This window comes from Pseudophryne corroboree, chromosome 6 (assembly GCF_028390025.1).
Source record: "Pseudophryne corroboree isolate aPseCor3 chromosome 6, aPseCor3.hap2, whole genome shotgun sequence".
Taxonomy (NCBI): Eukaryota; Metazoa; Chordata; class Amphibia; order Anura; family Myobatrachidae; genus Pseudophryne; species Pseudophryne corroboree.
The window spans coordinates 573,096,749-573,116,135 of NC_086449.1; the positions used below are offsets into that span (position 1 = coordinate 573,096,749).

The 19,387-nt window shown below is 48.9% G+C and overlaps 1 protein-coding gene across 1 annotated transcript in view; it reads left to right on the forward strand.

Moving 5' to 3' along the window:
* Nucleotides 1-19,387, forward strand: part of CCDC87 (coiled-coil domain containing 87) — a 141,836-nt gene that overhangs the window by 34,638 nt on the left and 87,811 nt on the right. Inside the window, exons 7-9 of the mRNA XM_063927847.1 lie at nt 3,488-3,578; nt 4,637-4,728; nt 6,366-6,520. Of these exons, the coding sequence (XP_063783917.1) occupies nt 3,488-3,578; nt 4,637-4,728; nt 6,366-6,520 (338 nt within the window). The remainder of the gene's footprint in view (nt 1-3,487; nt 3,579-4,636; nt 4,729-6,365; nt 6,521-19,387) is intronic.

The window sequence follows — 19,387 nt, forward strand, 5'->3', positions numbered from 1 at the left end:
ACAGGTGTAGCCAGGTACGGTGGGGGGCCGTCTCAAAAATTTCAGCAATTAGTGGGCTCGCTCACAGGTGGATCCCTGTTTCTTTCAAGTAGTATTTCAGGGGTACAAGCTGGAATTCGAGATGTCTCCCCCCAGCCGTTTCCTAAAATATGCCTTGCTGACAACTCCCTCAGGCAGGGAGGCTGTGCTAGAGGCAATTAATAAGCGGTATTCCCAGCAGGTAATACTCAAGGTGCCCCTACTTCAACAAGGACGGGGTTACTATTCCACACGGGTTGGGGTACCGAAACCGCATGGTTCGGTGTGACCCATTTTATATTTAAAATCCTTGAACACAAAAATCGAGTTCAAGATGGAATCGCTCAGGGCGGTTATTCCAAGCCTGGACGAGGGGGATTACATGGTATCCTGGGACATCAAGGATGCTTACCTGCATGTCCCCATTTACCATCCTCGCCAGGAGTACCTCAGATTTGTGGTACAGGATTACCATTACCAAGTCCAGACACTGCCGTTTGGACTGTACATGGCACCGAGGGTGTTTTATCAAGGTAATGGCCGAAATGTTGATACTCCTTCAAAAAAAAAAAAAAAGGGAGTTGTAATTATCCCGTACTTGGACAATCTCGTTATAAGGGCGAGGTCCAAGGAGCAGTTGGTAGTCGGGGTAGCACTATTTTGGAAAGTGCTACAACAGCATGGTTGGATTCTAAACAGTCCAAAGTCACAGCTGGTTCCTATGACACGTCTACTGTTCCTGGGGATGGTTCTGGACATAAACCAGAAATAGTGTTTCTCCCGGAGGAGAAAGCCAAGGAGTTGTCATCTCTAGTCAGAGACCTCCTGAAGCCAAAATAGGTAGCGGTGCATCATTGCACGCGAGTCCTGGGAAAAATGGTAGCTTCCTACGAAGCAATCCCATTAGGCAGGTTCCATACAAGAACTTTTCAGAGGGACCTGTTGGACAAGTGGTCCGGATCGCATCTTCCGATGCATAGGCTGATAACCCTGTCTCCAAGGACCAGGGTATCTCTACGGTGGTGGCTGCAGAGTGCCCATCTTCAAGAGGGCCGCAGGTTCGGCATACAGGACTAGGTCCTAGTGACCATGGATTCCAGCCTTTGAGGCTGGGAGGCAGTCACACAGGGAATAAATTTCCAGGGACTTTGGTCAAGTCAGGTTATTTCCCTACACATAAATATTCTGGACCTGAGGGCCATTTACAATGCCCTGAGGCCGGCAAGGCCTCTGCTTCAAAACCAGCCGGTACTGATCCAATCAGACAACATCACGGCAGTCGCCCATGTAAACCAACAGGGCGGCACAAGAAGCAGGATGGCGATGGCAGAAGCCACAAGGATTCTCCGATAGGCGGAAAATCATGTGTTAGCACTGTCAGCAGTGTTCATTCCCGGAGTGGACAACTGGGAAGCAGATCTTCTCAACAGACACGACCTCCACCCGGGAGAATGGGGACTTCCTCCAGAAGTCTTCCAATAGGATTGTACACCATTGGGAAAGGCCACAGGTGGACATGATGGCGTCCCGCCTCAACAAAAAGCTATAAAAGATATTGCATCGGGTCAAGGGACCCTCAGGCGATAGCTATGGACGCTCTGGTAACACCGTGGGTGTACCAGTCGGTTTATGTGTTCTCCCCTCTGCCTCTCATACCAAAGGTACTGAGAATAATAAGAAGGCGAGGAGTAAGAACGATACTCGTGGATGGCCAAGAAGAGCTTGGTACCCAGAACTTCAAGAATTTATATCAGAGGACCCATGGCCTCTGCCACTCAGACAGGACATGCGGCAGCAGGGGCCCTGTCTGTTCCAAGACTTACCGCGGCTGCGTTTGTCGGCATGGCGGTTGAACGCCGGATCCTGAAGGAAAAGGGCATTCCGGAGGAAGTCATTCCTACGCTTACTAAAGCCAGGAAAGAGGTTACAGCAACTCATTATCACCGCATATGGCGAAAATATGTTGCATGGTGTGAGGCCGAAAGGGCCCCAACAGAGGAATTTCAACTAGGTCGATTTCTGCATTTCCTGCAAGCAGGAGTGACTATGGGCCTTAAATTGGGTTCCATTAAGGTACAGATCTCGGCTCTGTCGATTTTCTTTCAAAAAGAACTAGCTTCAGTACCTGAAGTTCAGACATTTATAAAAGGAGTGCTGCAGAGTCAGCCCCCGTTTGTGCCTCCTGTGGCACCTTGGGATCTCAACGTGGTGTTGAGTTTCTTAAAATCACATTGGTTTGAACCACTAAAAACCGTGGATCTGAAATATCTCACGTGGAAGGTGGTTATGTTATTGGCCTTGGCTTCTGCCAGGCGAGTATCAAAGTTGGCGGCTTTGTCTTGTAAAAGCCCTTATTTGAGATTTTCCATATGGATAGGGCAGAATTGAGGACTCGTCCCCAGTTTCTCCCAAAGGTGGTGTCAGCGTTTCACCTGAACCAGCCTATTGTGGTGCCTAGGCTACTAGGGACTTGGAGGACTCCAAGTTGCTAGACGTTGTCAGGGCACCGAAAATATATGTTTCCAGAACGGCTAGAGTCAGAAAATCTGACTCGCTGTTTATCCTATATGCACCTAACAAGCTGGGTGCTCCTGCTTCTAAGCAGACTATTGCTCGTTGGATTTGTAGTACAATTCAGCTTGCACATACTGTGGCAGGCCTGCCACAGCCAAAATCTGTCAATGCCCATTCCACAAGGAAGGTGGGCTCATCTTGGGCGGCTGCCTGAGAGGTCTCGGCTTTACAATTTTGCCGAGCAGCTACTTGGTCAGGGGCAAACACGTTTGCAAAAATTCTACAAATTTGATACCCTGGCTGAGGAGGACCTGGAGTTCTCTCATTCAGTGCTGCAGAGTCATCCGCACTCTCCCGCCCGTTTGGGAGCTTTGGTATAATCCCCATGGTCCTTACGGAGTTCCCAGCATCCACTAGGACGTTAGAGAAAATAAGAATTTACTCACCGGTAATTCTATTTCTCGTAGTCCGTAGTGGATGCTGGGCGCCCATCCCAAGTGCGGTTTATCTGCAATACTTGTACATAGTTATGGTTAACTAAATCGGGTTATTGTTGAGCCATCTGTTGAGAGGCTCTATTGTTTCATACTGTTAACTGTGTTTCATATCACGAGTTGTACGGTGTGATTGGTGTGGCTGGTATGAGTCTTACCCGGGATTCAAAATCCTTCCTTATTGTGTACGCTCGTCCGGGCACAGTACCTAACTGAGGCTTGGAGGAGGGTCATAGTGGGAGGAGCCAGTGCACACCAGGTAGTCTAAGATCTTTCTAGAGTGCCCAGCCTCCTTCGGAGCCCGCTATTCCCCATGGTCCTTACGGAGTTCCCAGCATCCACTACGGACTACGAGAAATAGAATTACCGGTGAGTAAATTCTTATTTTTTAGAAGTCCATATACAGATACAATGGATAGTGGTCACATTGTATCTACAAAAAACTCTTCAAATCTTCACAGATTGGAAACATAAAGGGACTGGATATAGAGAAAGTACATATGTTGGTTCCCAGGCGAGAAGACCATAGTAGAGCTATAAGAAATATGCGCTGTGAGTATCTCAAACATTTCAAATGGTATTTTATTTATAAAACCTGTTGTTTTGATAAGGTGTCAAGATATACTTGTTTCATATATTTATTCTATGAAAGCTTTATACACTATAGACATACCTGGGAAATGCTGCCCTGGAATCCGCAGGGGAGGTATTTGATATGCCGGCTGTCGGGATCCCGGCGCTCAGCATACCGGCGCCAGGATCCCGACAGCCAGTATACCGACATCTATTCTCCCTCTTAGGGGGTCCACGACACCCCTGGAGGGAAAATAAATAGCGTGGTGCGTATAGCGCGCCACCGTGCTCGCAGCGTGGCAAGCGCAGTGTGGCGAGAGCAGCGAGCCCGCAAAGGGCTCTTTTGCGCTTGCCCCACTGCCAGCATCGGGATCCTGACAGCCAGCATAACGTAGTAGGCCCAATCCCCAGCACTGCATTACACTTGCTGGACAGAGACAGGGATTCAGTAATGTAATGTAAGGCCTAATTCAGAGATGCAAGCAAACCCAATGGTTTACATACGGTTTACTCATGCGCAGAGATATGCAGATCTGTGTCTGCGCATGACTGTAGCAGTGCCCCCTAACCCCTGTTTGGTGACAGGAAAGAAAACACCAAGCGTGTCAGAAAAAGGGGAATGTCGATCAAGTTTTCTGGATGTGCTGAAGCCAGTAGCTATGCCCTTGGTGCAGCAGAGGATCAGAGGAGCCAGCAGGGGCGTCTATTTACACAAGATGCCTCCTGCATATTAGCATATTTTAGCACAGCCGCTGTGTACAAAGATGAAGCAGCTGTAACTACTGCATCCATCAGGCCTGTAATGAAGAGCTACCTGTGGAGGGCAGGGACAGACACCTTATAAAACCGTACTGATCCACATAAGTCCTATCTCTGCTCAGGGTGCTATTAAATACTTTGCTATTTATCTCTCCTCTCAGCAAGTGCTGGTATATTCTGGTCAGAAGGTCTGACCTATGACAAAAGTCAGTGTAAAGATCTGAACAGTCGCTATGTACCAGGTGATAAAAATAGTGCGCCTCATTGTTTCTTCACAGGTGAAGCAGTAACAACCCCCTGTCCATTCATACATGAGGGAGACCAGGAAACAAAAGAAGAATACAGTCATACTAAGCAGACTCGCTTCAAGGTTGTCTTTCTTCTTTTCTAAATTAGACACACATGTAGGTTTACAACAAGTACTACTTCCCTAACGTGTCATGGGCTTTTTGCCTACGTGTATTGTGTGATGCCCCTGCAGTGGGCAGTGGGCCTACGCGTGGGTTGTGGTACCCTGGAATTGGGCAGTGTGCCTACATGTGGGGTGTGGTGCCCCTGCAGTGGACTGTGTCCTACGCATAGGGCGTGGAGCCCTGGAAGTGGGCAGTGTGCCTACCCGTGGGGTGTGGTCTTACGTGTGGGGTGTGGTGCCTGAGCAGTGGGCTGTGTGCATACACGTGGGGTTTGGTGCCCGTGCAGTGTGTGCCCACTGCCTACCCTTGGAGTGTAATGCCCCAGAAGTGGGCTCTGTGGTAATCGGAAGCATGAAGCAGTAGGCCATCTTACAGTTAATACTGGTGAGAACCACCATAAGAAGCTACAATTGTAAATCAGTATTCAGAAAATGTATTACTAGATATAAAATACCACTACCATAGACTATTATAGGAATTTGGTAATCAGTACGTTTATATAGTAACAAATGTCATTGCTGACTTCTTTAATCATTACAAGCCTTAACCACTATCAGTGTGCAGATGATGTCTTTCAGCTGCTCCAGAAATATCTTATTGGTACATTTTTTATGACTGCAGGAAGTGGTAGTAAATGTTCATATGTTAATTGACTAGTTTTTTGACACGTCACTTGCCACCTCCCCTCCTCTCATCCCTGGACGCAGGCGGCATACATCTGTGGAAGGCATTGTCTTCTGCATACTTCGCTATCCTGGCTGTTGCAGCAGTGTGGGGAGAGAGCCCATACAGTGCGGTCAGGCTCCTACTACACATTACAGAGACAGGCTAGGCGCTAGACCATCGGCAGTTATCACATTATGCTTAAAGGATTTTCATTCCACTGCAAACTGCCAAATATTTTTTTAGATTGTTTTTATATTGCTCGCTTCTGCCTGATTTCTGCTGCTCAGTGATCTCTGTGTTTTCTCTAAACGTTCTGGGGGTAATTCCGAGTTGATCGCAGCAGCAAATTTGTTTCTGTGCAGGATAAATACTGGCTGCTTTATTTTTACACTGCAATTTAGATTTCAGTTTGAACACACCCCACCTAAATTTAACTCTCTCTGCAAATGTTATATCTGCCACACCTGCAGTGCAAATGGTTTTGCCCAACTGCTAACAAAGTTGCTGCTGCGATCAACTCGGAATTACCCCCTCTGTGTGCAAATTCACCAACCTAAACCTACTTGTCACCTAAAATGTTTGATAACAATGAATCATAGTTACAGTGTGCTAACATTTTACTTTAAAGCCTAAGGGGTCTATTCATGAAGCAGTGAAAAATGTGGAGAAGTGAACTTGTGGAAAAGTTGCCCACGGCAACCAATCAGCTGCTCCGTACAATTGTACAGTATGCAAATTATAAATGTTAATGCTGATTGGTTACCATGGGCAACTTCTCCACTGGCTCACATTTTTCACTGCTTTATGAATAGACCCCTAAAGCCTTACTTTTACTAGTGATCTTTCCAGGAACACATATTTAGCACTGTAACGATAACTGGCTATTTTGTAAGAAGACAAATAAGTAACTTTAAAACTTTATATGTAGAAATGTGTGTCCTGCCCTAACCTGAGGACCGGTGACTTGCTAGCTGATGAACTGAGGATAACATTTAACCAATACGCTGCTGAATGTCCAGAGACTGCGGGCACATTTGAAACCGTGAAAGTGAAAAACGATCCGGTATCGGATGATCTCAGAAGGTATGTTACCTTCAGTTTAACATTTGTTCATCTGTCAAGTAAGACTGGGTAAGAAGAGGAGTGTCGCCTCTGACTCCTTTTTGGAAGGATCCTTTATGGTTTGCACTCTTTTCTTCCCCCACAAGTTCAACAAACTTCAGTATAGACACCCATTCAATTTAATTCTAATGCTGGCTACACACTAGGCCGACCTATCTGACGATTGGTAAGTGCATACATACTTACCGATCGTCGGCCAGATGTGTTGTGTGAGTGTCTGATGCCCCAAATGGGCGGACACTTACATGTGCCGACCCAGTTGTGATGTCAGTCACCAGCGACCTCTGCAGCAAGTGTACCGACTGCCTGTGCACACAGCACTATGCGCCGATATATCTGTAAATATATCAACCATCAGCTGTGCTGCACAGCCATCGCGTAGTTCACAGACATATTGGGGGTACACAATCTCTGATGCTTCCAAGATATATCGTCCGTTCAATTGAACAGCCGATATCGGCCGGTGTGTACCCAGCATAAGTCTTACTGCTTTGCCTTTTATCTAAAATGATCGGTCCCCGGTTTTCTGTTCAAGGTTTTTTTCTCCGTATTTGGTATTACAATGCTTTACATTGACTAAAATTCATTGAAAAGCCACCCCAGTCATTACTTATGGTGCAGCAGGGCCGAATTAAGAGCCATATGGGCATGGGGCTGCAAAATGTTTTAGAGCCTATTGTGAGAAGCAGAGGAGGTGGAGCCAGTGATGTGTGGGTGTGGCCAGTGCAATGTGGGCGTGTCACCTTTCTATTATCCGCTTCAATGGCTACCAAAATATGTATAAGTATAAATATTGCATCATTGTAGGAGGAAAATAGAAATACAGTGTTAATTGTTATAATTTATGATGGCTGTTAGAATTGTGTCTATTTTTATGAGGAGGCCGGGAGCTGTAGCTCCATCTGACCCATTGTTAATCTGGCGGTCATGGCTTTGTTTCACTGAGCGGTAACAGTCTTTTCTCTTGCGTCCTAGAGGATGCTGGGGACTCCGTAAGGACCATGGGGTATAGACGGGCTCCGCAGGAGACATGGGCACTTTAAGACCTTTAATGGGCGTGAACTGGCTCCTCCCTCTATGCCCCTCCACCAGACTCCAGTTAGATCCTGTGCCCAGAGGAGACTGGTCACACACTAGGGGAGCTCTACCGAGTTTCTCTAGAAAATAGACTTTGTTAGGTTTTTTATGTTCAGGGAGACCTGCTGGCAACAGACTCCCTGCTTCGTGGGACTGAGGAGACAGAAGCAGACCCACTTTCCTGGACTGATGGGCTCTGCTTCTTAGGCTACTGGACACCATTAGCTCCAGAGGGTCTGAACACTGGTGTCGTCTAGCTGTTCGTTCCCGGAGCCGCGCCGCAGTCCTCCTCACAGAGCCGGAAGATTGAAGCTGGGTGAGTATAGGAAGAAAGAAGACTTCACAGGCGGCAGAAGACATCAGAGCTTCGGGAGGTACCGCGCAGCGGTCGCGCTGCGCGCCTTTGCTCCCGCACACACACTAGGCACTACAAGGGTGCAGGGCGCAGGGGGGGCGCCCTGGGCAGCAAGGAGTACCTCATAAAAACGACTGGCACACTATATACACTGCATTACAGGGTATTTGAAACCCCCGCCAGTATAAATATTAGCAGAACCGAAGCCCACCGTTGAGGGGGCGGGGCTTCGTCCCTCAGCTCTAACCAGCGCCATTTTCTCCACAGCTTGGCTGTAGAGACGCTGCTCCCGGACCCTGCCCTGATATCTGCAAGTAACAAGGTACAAAACGAGGGGGGGGCACAATATTTGGTGCTAACTTGATATATTTATTATATATATAAAACGCGCTATACAGGTCTGGGGTATTGTTATATTTCAGACTGTGGCGGCGTTGGGTGTGAGCTGGCAAACTTCCTCTCTGTCTCTCCAAAGGACCTCCTTGTGGGTCTGTCCCCTATAATTCAGTGTGTGTGGGGGTGTCAGTACGTGTCTGTCGACATGTCTGAGGCGGAAGGCTATGCGAGGGAGGAAGAGGAGCAAAATGTGATAGTGACTGCGTCGGCACCGCCGACTGCTGATTGGGTAGACATGTGGAATGTTTTGAATGCAAGTGTGGCGTTATTGCATAAAAGATTGGACAAAGCTGAGTCTCAGAACCAAGCATGGAGTCAATCCATAGATATTGCTGTGTCTCAGAACCCATCAGGGTCCCAGAAACGTCCCTTTACCCAGATAGCAGACACTGATACCGACACGGATTCCGACTGCAGTGTCGACTATGATGAGGCGAGATTACACCCATGGGTGGCCAAGAGTATTCAGTACATGATTGTAGCAATAAGGGATGTATTACATATCACAGAGGACCCTTCTGTCCCAGACACAAGGGTCTGTATGTTTAAAGAGAAGAAACGTGAGGTAACGTTTCCCCCATCTCATGAACTGAACGCGCTATTTGAAAAGGCTTGGGAAACTCCAGACAAGAGGCTGCAGGTTCCCAAGAGAATTATTATGGCATATCCTTTCCCTTCACAGGACAGGTTACGGTGGGAATCCTCTCCCTCGGTGGATAAAGCCTTGATGCGGTTATCCAAAAAAGTGGCCCTACCGTCCACGGACACGGCGACACTAAAGGATCCTGCGGACCGCAAGCAGGAAACCACTTTAAAATCAATTTATGCGACTACGGGAGCCCTCCTCAGACCGGCAGTTGCGTCGGCATGGGTGAGTAGCGCGATTGCAGCTTGGGCAGATAACTTGTCATCTGACATGGACACCCTCGACAGGGATACTGTTCTGTTAACTTTGGGTCACATCAAAGACGCAGCGTTATACCTAAGGGAGGCTGCGAGGGATATTGACCTCTTGGGATCAAGGGCCAATGCCATGGCAATTTCAGCTAGGAGGTCGCTGTGGACCCGTCAATGGACTGGTGATGCTGACTCCAAGAGACTTATGGAGGCTCTGCCTTACAAGGGTGAGGTTTTGTTTGGGGATGGCCTCGCGGACCTGGTTTCCACAGCTACCGCGGGTAAGTCTTCTTTTTTGCCTTTTGTTCCCCCACAGCAAAAAAAAACGCCTCAGTACCAGATGCAGTCCTTTCGGTCTCATAAATTCAGAAAGGGGCGTGGATCGTCTTTCCTCGCCAGAGGTAGAGGAAAAGGGAAAAGAACACCAGCTACGGCTAGTTCCCAGGAGCAAAAGTCCTCCCCGGCTTCTGCCAAATCCACCGCATGACTCTGGGGCTCCCCTGCGGGAGTCCGCACCGGTGGGGGCACGTCTTCGGCTCTTCAGCCAGGTCTGGGTTCAGTCGGACCTGGATCCTTGGGTGCTAGGAATTGTGACCCAAGGGTACAAACTGGAGTTCGAAGACGTGCCTCCACACCGATTTTTCAAATCGGCCTTACCAGCTTCTCTCCCAGAGAGAACAATAGTTTCAGCGGCAATACAAAAGCTGTGTCAACAGCAAGTGATTATCATGGTTCCCCGGTTACAACAGGGGAAGGGATTTTATTCAACTCTTTTCGTGCTCCCGAAGCCGGACGGCTCGGTCAGACCGATTCTAAACCTAAAATCCCTAAACCTGTATTTGCGAAGATTCAAATTCAATCGGAATCTCTCCGAGCGGTGATCTCCAGTCTGGACGGGGGGGAGTTTATGGTCTCACTGGACATAAAGGATGCATACCTTCATGTCCCCATATACCCTCCGCATCAGGCGTTCCTGAGATTCGCTGTACAGGATTGTCATTACCAATTTCTCTAACGTCCTAGTGGATGCTGGGGACTTCGTCAGGACCATGGGGATTAGCGGCTCCGCAGGAGACAGGGCACAAAAATAAAGCTTTAGGATCAGGTGGTGTGCACTGGCTCCTCCCCCTATGACCCTCCTCCAAGCCTCAGTTAGGTTTTTGTGCCCGTCCGAGCAGGGTGCAATCTAGGTGGCTCTCCTAAAGAGCTGCTTAGAAAAAGTTTTTAGGTTTTTTATTTTCAGTGAGTCCTGCTGGCAACAGGCTCACTGCATCGAGGGACTTAGGGGAGAGAAGTCAACTCACCTGCGTGCAGGATGGATTGGCTTCTTAGGCTACTGGACACCATTAGCTCCAGAGGGATCGAACACAGGCCCAGCCATGGAGTCCGGTCCCGGAGCCGCGCCGCCGACCCCCCTTGCAGATGCCGAAGATGGAAGAGGTCCAGAAGCAGGCGGCAGAAGACTTTTCAGTCTTCCTGAGGTAGCGCACAGCACTGCAGCTGTGCGCCATTGTTGTCAGCACACTTCACACAGCGGTCACGGAGGGTGCAGGGCGCTGGGGGGGCGCCCTGGGCAGCAATGTATAATACCTTTTTATGGCTAAAAAATACATCACATATAGCCCTTGAGGCTATATGGATGTATTTAACCCCTGCCAGATCTCACAAACTCCGGAGAAGAGCCCGCCGAAATAGGGGGCGGGGCTTATTCTCCTCAGCACACAGCGCCATTTTCCTGCTCAGCTCCGCTGTGAGGAAGGCTCCCAGGACTCTCCCCTGCACTGCACTACAGAAACAGGGTAAAACAGAGAGGGGGGGCACTTTTTTTGGCGATATTACTATATTTAAGCTGCTATAAGGATACAACACTTATATAGGGTTGTTCCCATATATATTATAGCGCTTGGGTGTGTGCTGGCAAACTCTCCCTCTGTCTCCCCAAAGGGCTAGTGGGGTCCTGTCTTCAATAGAGCATTCCCTGTGTGTCTGCTGTGTGTCGGTACGTGTGTGTCGACATGTATGAGGACGATGTTGGTGTGGAGGCAGAGCAATTGCCGGTAATGGTGATGTCACCCCCCAGGGAGTCGACACCGGAATGGATGGCTTTGTTTATGGAATTACGTGATAATGTCAGCACATTACAAAAATCAGTTGACGACATGAGACGGCCGGAAAACCAGTTAGTACCTGCCCAGGTGTCTCAGACACCGTCAGGGGCTGTAAAACGCCCTTTACCTCAGTCGGTCGACACAGACCCAGACACGGACACTGAATCTAGTGTCGACGGTGAAGAAACAAACTTATTTTCCAGTAGGGCCACACGTTATATGATCACGGCAATGAAGGAGGCTTTGCATATCTCTGATACTACAAGTACCACAAAAAGGGGTATTATGTGGGGGGTGAAAAAACTACCTGTAGTTTTTCCTGAATCAGAGGAATTGAATGATGTATGTGATGAAGCGTGGGTTAACCCAGATAGAAAAGTGCTAATTTCAAAAAAGTTATTGGCATTATACCCTTTCCCGCCAGAGGTTAGGGCGCGCTGGGAAACACCCCCTAAGGTGGATAAGGCGCTCACACGCTTATCAAAACAAGTGGCGTTACCGTCTCCTGATACGGCCGCCCTCAAGAATCCAGCTGATAGGAGGCTGGAAACTACCCTAAAAAGTATATACACACATACTGGTGTTATACTGCGACCAGCCATCGCCTCAGCCTGGATGTGCAGTGCTGGGGTGGTCTGGTCGGATTCCCTGACTGAAAATATTGATACCCTGGATAGGGACAGTATTTTACAGACTTTAGAGCAATTAAAGGATGCTTTTCTTTATATGCGAGATGCTCAGAGGGATATTTGCACTCTGGCATCGAGAGTAAGTGCGATGTCCATATCTGCCAGAAGAAGTTTATGGACACGACAGTGGTCAGGTGATGCGGATTCCAAACGGCATATGGAAGTATTGCCGTATAAAGGGGAGGAATTATTTGGCGTCGGTCTATCGGATTTGGTGGCCACGGCAACTGCCGGGAAATCCACCTTTTTACCTCAGACCCCCTCCCAACAGAAAAAGACACCGTCTTTTCAGCCGCAGTCCTTTCGGTCCTATAAGAAGCGGGCAAAAGGACAGTCATATCTGCCCCGAGGCAGAGGAAAGGGTAAGAGAGGGCAGCAAGCAGCTCCTTCCCAGGAACAGAAGCCCTCCGCGGGTTCTGCAAAGCCCTCAGCATGACGCTGGGGCTTTACAAGCGGACTCAGGAACGGTGGGGGGTCGACTCAAGAATTTCAGCGCGCAGTGGGCTTGCTCACAGGTGGACCCCTGGATCCTGCAGGTAGTATCTCAGGGTTACAGGTTGGAATTCGAGAAGTCTCCCCCTCGCCGGTTCCTAAAGTCTGCTTTGCCAACGTCTTCCTCAGACAGGGCGACGGTATTGGAAGCCATTCACAAGCTGTTTTCTCAGCAGGTGATAGTCAAGGTACCCCTCCTACAACAGGAAAAGGGGTATTACTCCACGCTATTTGTGGTACCGAAGCCGGACGGCTCGGTAAGACCTATTCTAAATCTGAAATCTTTGAACCTGTACATACAAAAATTCAAGTTCAAGATGGAATCACTCAGAGCAGTGATAGCGAATCTGGAAGAAGGGGACTTTATGGTGTCCCTGGACATAAAAGATGCTTACCTGCATGTCCCAATTTGCCCTTCACATCAAGGGTACCTCAGGTTCGTGGTGCAAAACTGTCATTATCAGTTTCAGACGCTGCCGTTTGGATTGTCCACGGCACCTCGGGTCTTTACCAAGGTAATGGCCGAAATGATGATTCTTCTGCGAAGAAGAGGCGTATTAATTATCCCTTACTTGGACGATCTCCTGATAAGGGCAAGGTCCAGAGAACAGCTGGAGGACGGAGTAGCACTAACCCAAGTAGTGCTGCAACAACACGGGTGGATTCTGAATTTTCCAAAATCTCAGTTGACCCCGACAACACGTCTGCTGTTCCTGGGAATGATTCTGGACACGGTTCAGAAAAAGGTGTTTCTTCCGGAGGAGAAAGCCAAGGAGTTATCCGAACTTGTCAGGAACCTCCTAAAACCAGGAAAAGTGTCTGTGCATCAATGCACAAGAGTCCTGGGAAAGATGGTGGCTTCTTACGAAGCAATCCCATTCGGCAGATTCCACGCACGAACTTTTCAGTGGGATCTGCTGGACAAATGGTCCGGATCGCATCTGCAGATGCATCAGCGGATAACCTTATCGCCACGGACAAGGGTGTCTCTTCTGTGGTGGTTGCAGAGTGCTCATCTGTTAGAAGGCCGCAGATTCGGCATACAGGACTGGGTCCTGGTGACCACGGATGCCAGTCTGAGAGGCTGGGGAGCGGTCACACAGGGAAGAAACTTCCAGGGAGTATGGTCAAGCCTGGAGATGTCTCTTCACATAAATATACTGGAGCTAAGAGCGATTTACAATGCTCTAAGCCTGGCAAAACCCCTGCTTCAGGGTCAGCCGGTGTTGATCCAGTCGGACAACATCACGGCAGTCGCCCACATAAACAGACAGGGCGGCACAAGAAGCAGGAGAGCAATGGCAGAAGCTGCAAGGATTCTTCGCTGGGCGGAAGATCATGTGATAGCACTGTCAGCAGTGTTCATTCCGGGAGTGGACAACTGGGAAGCAGACTTCCTCAGCAGACACGATCTACACCCGGGAGAGTGGGGACTTCATCCAGAAGTCTTCCACATGATTGTGAACCGTTGGGAAAAACCAAAGGTGGATATGATGGCGTCTCGCCTCAACAAAAAACTGGACAGGTATTGCGCCAGGTCAAGAGACCCTCAGGCAATAGCTGTGGACGCTCTGGTAACACCGTGGGTGTTCCAGTCAGTGTATGTGTTTCCTCCTCTGCCTCTCATACCCAAAGTACTGAGAATTATACGGCAAAGGGGAGTAAGAACGATACTCGTGGCTCCGGATTGGCCAAGAAGAACTTGGTACCCGGAACTTCAGGAGATGCTCACGGAAAATCCGTGGCCTCTACCTCTAAGACGGGACCTGATTCAGCAGGGACCGTGTCTATTCCAAGACTTACCGCGGCTGCGTTTGACGGCGTGGCGGTTGAACGCCGAATTCTAAGGGAAAAAGGCATTCCAGAAGAGGTCATTCCTACACTGGTTAAAGCCAGGAAGGAGGTGACTGCACAACATTATCACCGCATTTGGAGAAAATATGTTGCGTGGTGTGAGGCCAGGAAGGCCCCCACGGAGGAATTTCAATTGGGTCGATTCCTACATTTCCTGCAAACAGGATTGTCTATGGGCCTCAAGTTGGGGTCCATTAAGGTTCAAATTTCGGCCCTGTCGATTTTCTTCCAGAAAGAATTGGCTTCAGTTCCTGAAGTCCAGACTTTTGTAAAAGGAGTACTACATATACAGCCCCCGGTTGTGCCCCAGTGGCTCCGTGGGACCTTAATGTAGTTTTGGATTTTCTCAAATCCCATTGGTTTGAGCCACTCAAATCGGCGGATTTGAAATATCTTACATGGAAAGTAACCATGCTACTGGCCCTGGCTTCAGCCAGGAGAGTGTCAGAATTGGCGGCTTTATCGTATAAAAGCCCATATCTGATTTTCCATTCGGACAGGGCAGAACTGCGGACGCGTCCTCATTTTCTGCCTAAGGTGGTGTCAGCGTTTCACCTGAACCAGCCTATTGTGGTGCCTGCGGCTACTAGCGATTTGGAGGATTCCAAGTTGCTGGACGTTGTCAGGGCATTGAAAATATATATTTCAAGGACGGCTGGAGTCAGAAAATCTGACTCGCTGTTTATACTGTATGCACCCAACAAGCTGGGTGCTCCTGCTTCTAAGCAGACGATTGCTCGTTGGATTTGTAGCACAATTCAACTTGCACATTCTGTGGCAGGCCTGCCACAGCCTAAATCTGTCAAGGCCCATTCCACAAGGAAGGTGGGCTCATCCTGGGCGGCTGCCCGAGGGGTCTCGGCATTACAACTCTGCCGAGCAGCTACGTGGTCGGGGGAGAACACGTTTGTAAAATTCTACAAATTTGATACCCTGGCTAAAGAGGACCTGGAGTTCTCTCATTCGGTGCTGCAGAGTCATCCGCACTCTCCCGCCCGTTTGGGAGCTTTGGTATAATCCCCATGGTCCTGACGGAGTCCCCAGCATCCACTAGGACGTTAGAGAAAATAAGATTTTACTTACCGATAAATCTATTTCTCGTAGTCCGTAGTGGATGCTGGGCGCCCATCCCAAGTGCGGATTGTCTGCAATACTTGTACATAGTTATTGTTACAAAAAAATCGGGTTGTTCTTGTTGTGAGCCGTCTGTTCAGAGGCTCCTACGTTGTCATACTGTTAACTGGGTTCAGATCACAAGTTGTACGGTGTGATTGGTGTGGCTGGTATGAGTCTTACCCGGGATTCAAAATCCTTCCTTATTGTGTACGCTCGTCCGGGCACAGTATCCTAACTGAGGCTTGGAGGAGGGTCATAGGGGGAGGAGCCAGTGCACACCACCTGATCCTAAAGCTTTATTTGTGTGCCCTGTCTCCTGCGGAGCCGCTAATCCCCATGGTCCTGACGGAGTCCCCAGCATCCACTACGGACTACGAGAAATAGATTTATCGGTAAGTAAAATCTTATTTTCAGACGTTGCCGTTTGGGCTTTCCACGGCCCCAAGGATTTTCACCAAGGTAATGGCAGAAATGATGGTGCTCCTGCGCAAGCAGGGGGTCACAATTATCCCGTACTTGGACGATCTCCTGATAAAAGCGAGATCAAGAGAACAATTACTGATAAATTTGGAGCTCTCTCTGAGGGTGCTACAACAACACGGCTGGCTTCTAAATTTGCAGAAGTCGCAGTTGGTTCCGACAACTCGGCTGTCGTTCTTAGGCATGATTCTGGATACGGAAAGACAGAGGGTTTTTCTTCCAGTGGAAAAAGCTCAGGAAATCCAGACCATGGTCAAGGATCTGCTAAAACCAAAAAGAGTATCGATTCATCAATGCACTCGAGTGTTGGGAAAGATGGTGGCGGCCTACGAGGCCATTCCGTTTGGCATTTTTCATGCAAGAGCTTTTCAGTGGGACCTACTGAACAAGTGGTCAGGGTCCCATCTCCAAATGCATCGGTTGATATGCCTGTCCCCCAGGGCCAGGATCTCTCTCCTGTGGTGGCTCCAGGGGGCTCACCTTCTAGAGGGTCGCAGGTTCAGAATTCAGGATTGGGTTCTCGTGACCACGGACGCGAGCCTCCGAGGATGGGGAACAGTCACACAAGGAATAAACTTTCAGGGAATATGGTCAAGCCAGGAGGCTTGTCTGCACATAAATGTGCTGGAATTAAGGGCCATATACAACGGCCTGAGACAGGCGGAGCACCTTCTTCGCAACCTACCGGTTCAGATCCAGTCAGACAACGTCACAGCCGTGGCGCATGTAAACCGACAAGGCGGAACAAGGAGCAGAGCAGCAATGGCAGAGACCACCAGGATTCTTCGCTGGGCGGAAAATCATGTGAGCGCTCTGTCAGCAGTATTCATTCCAGGAGTGGACAACTGGGAAGCAGACTTCCTCAGCAGACACGATCTCCATCCAGGAGAGTGGGGACTTCATCAAGAGGTTTTTGCAGAAGTGACAAGTTGCTGGGGACTCCCTCATATAGACTTGATGGCGTCACGCCTCAACAAGAAGCTTCGGACGTATTGTTCAAGGTCAAGGGATCCTCAGGCGATAGCGGTGGACGCGCTGGTAACACCATGGGTGTATCAGGCGGTCTATGTGTTCCCTCCACTTCCGCTCATCTCGAAAATATTGAGAATTATAAGAAGAACAAAGGTTCAGACGATACTCATTGTTCCAGATTGGCCTCGAAGGGCCTGGTATCCAGATCTTCAGGAAATGCTCACGGAAGATCCTTGGCCTCTTCTTCTCAGAGAGAACCTGTTACAACAGGGGCCGTGTGTGTTCCAGGACTTACCGCGATTACGTTTGACGGCATGGCGGTTGAACGCCAGATCCTAGCAAGGAAAGGTTTTCTAGGGGAAGTCATCCCTACTCTACTTAAAGCTAGGAAGGAGGTGACGGCGAAGCACTATCACCGTATCTGGAGGAAGTATGTGTCTTGGTGTGAATCCAAGAATGCTCCTACGGAGGATTTCCAGCTGGGTCGTTTTTCTCCATTTTCTACAGACAGGAGTGGATATGGGCCTGAAGTTAGGCTCCATTAAGGTGCAGATTTCGGCATTATCAATATTCTTTCAGAAGGAATTGGCTTCTCTTCCAGAAGTGCAGGCTTTTGTGAAGGGAGTGCTGCACATCCAACCTCCCTTTGTGCCCCCAGTGGCACCGTGGGACCTTAACGTGGTGTTACAGTTCCTTAAATCACATTGGTTTGAACCTCTTCAAACTGTTGACTTGAAATTTCTCACTTGGAAAGTGGTCATGTTATTGGCCTTGGCTTCGGCAAGGCGGGTATCAGAATTGGCGGCCTTATCTCACAAGAGCCCCTATTTGATTTTCCATGTAGATAGAGCGGAATTGAGAACTCGTCCTCAATTTCTACCCAAGGTGGTTTCGTCATTTCACATGAACCAACCTATTGTGGTGCCGGTGGCTACGGATGTCTTGGAGGATTCCAAGTCCCTTGATATGGTCAGGGCTTTAAAAATCTATGTAGCCAGAACGGCTCGTATTAGGAAAACAGAGGCACTGTTTGTTCTGTATGCGGCCAGCAAGATTGGCGCGTCTGCTTCCAAGCAGACTATTGTACGCTGGATCTGTAACACAATTCAGCAGGCTCATTCTACGGCTGGTTTGCCGTTACCAAAATCGGTAAAGACCCATTCCACTAGGAAGGTGGGCTTATCTTGGGCGGCTGCCCGAGGCGTCTCGGCATTACAGCTTTGCCGAGCAGCTACTTGGTCGGGGTCGAATACTTTTGCAAAGTTCTACAAGTTTGATACCCTGGCTGATGAGGACCTCACGTTTGCTCAATCGGTGCTGCAGAGTCATCCGCACTCTCCTGCCCGGTCTGGAGCTTTGGTATCAACCCCATGGTCCTTACGGAGTCCCCAGCATCCTCTAGGACGTAAGAGAAAATAAGATTTTAAACCTACCGGTAAATCTTTTTCTCCTAGTCCATAGAGGATGCTGGGCGCCCGTGCGGACTGAAATCTGCAATAATTGTACGTAGTTATTGATAAGGTACACACAGGTTGTGTTACTGTTGAAATCAGGTTGTTGCTGGTTTCTGTTGTTGTTCATACTGTTAACTGGTTTACTTATATACCATGTTGTACGGTGTTTTTGTGGTGTGAGCTGGTATGTGTCCCACCCTTGATTAACAAAATCCTTTTCCTCGAAATGTCCGTCTCCTCTGGGCACAGTTCCTATAACTGGAGTCTGGAGGAGGGGCATAGAGGGAGGAGCCAGTTCACGCCCATTAAAGGTCTTAAAGTGCCCATGTCTCCTGGGGAGCCCGTCTATAACCCATGGTCCTTACGGAGTCCCCAGCATCCTCTACGGACTAGGAGAAAATAAGAATTTACTTACCGGTAAATCTATTTCTCGTAGTCCGTAGTGGATGCTGGGGACTCCGTAAGGACCATGGGGAATAGACGGGCTCCGCAGGAGACATGGGCACTTTGGGAAAGAATTTAGATTCTGGTGTGCTCTGGCTCCTCCCTCTATGTCCCTCCTCCAGACCTCAGTTAGAGAAACTGTGCCCGGAAGAGCTGACAGTACAAGGAAAGGATTTTGGTAATCCAGGGCAAGATACATACCAGCCACACCAATCACACCGTATAACCTGTGATAAACTTACCCAGTCAACAGTATGAACAACAACAGAGCATCAGTTCAACCCTGATGCAACTATAACATAACCCTTATTGCAGCAATAACTATATACAAGCATTGCAGAAGAAGTCCGCCCAGCATCCACTACGGACTACGAGAAATAGATTTACCGGTAAGTAAAATCTTATTTTCTCTAACGTCCTAGTTGATACTGGGGACTCCGTAAGGACCATGGGGATTATACCAAAGCTCCCAAACGGTCGGGAGAGTGCGGATG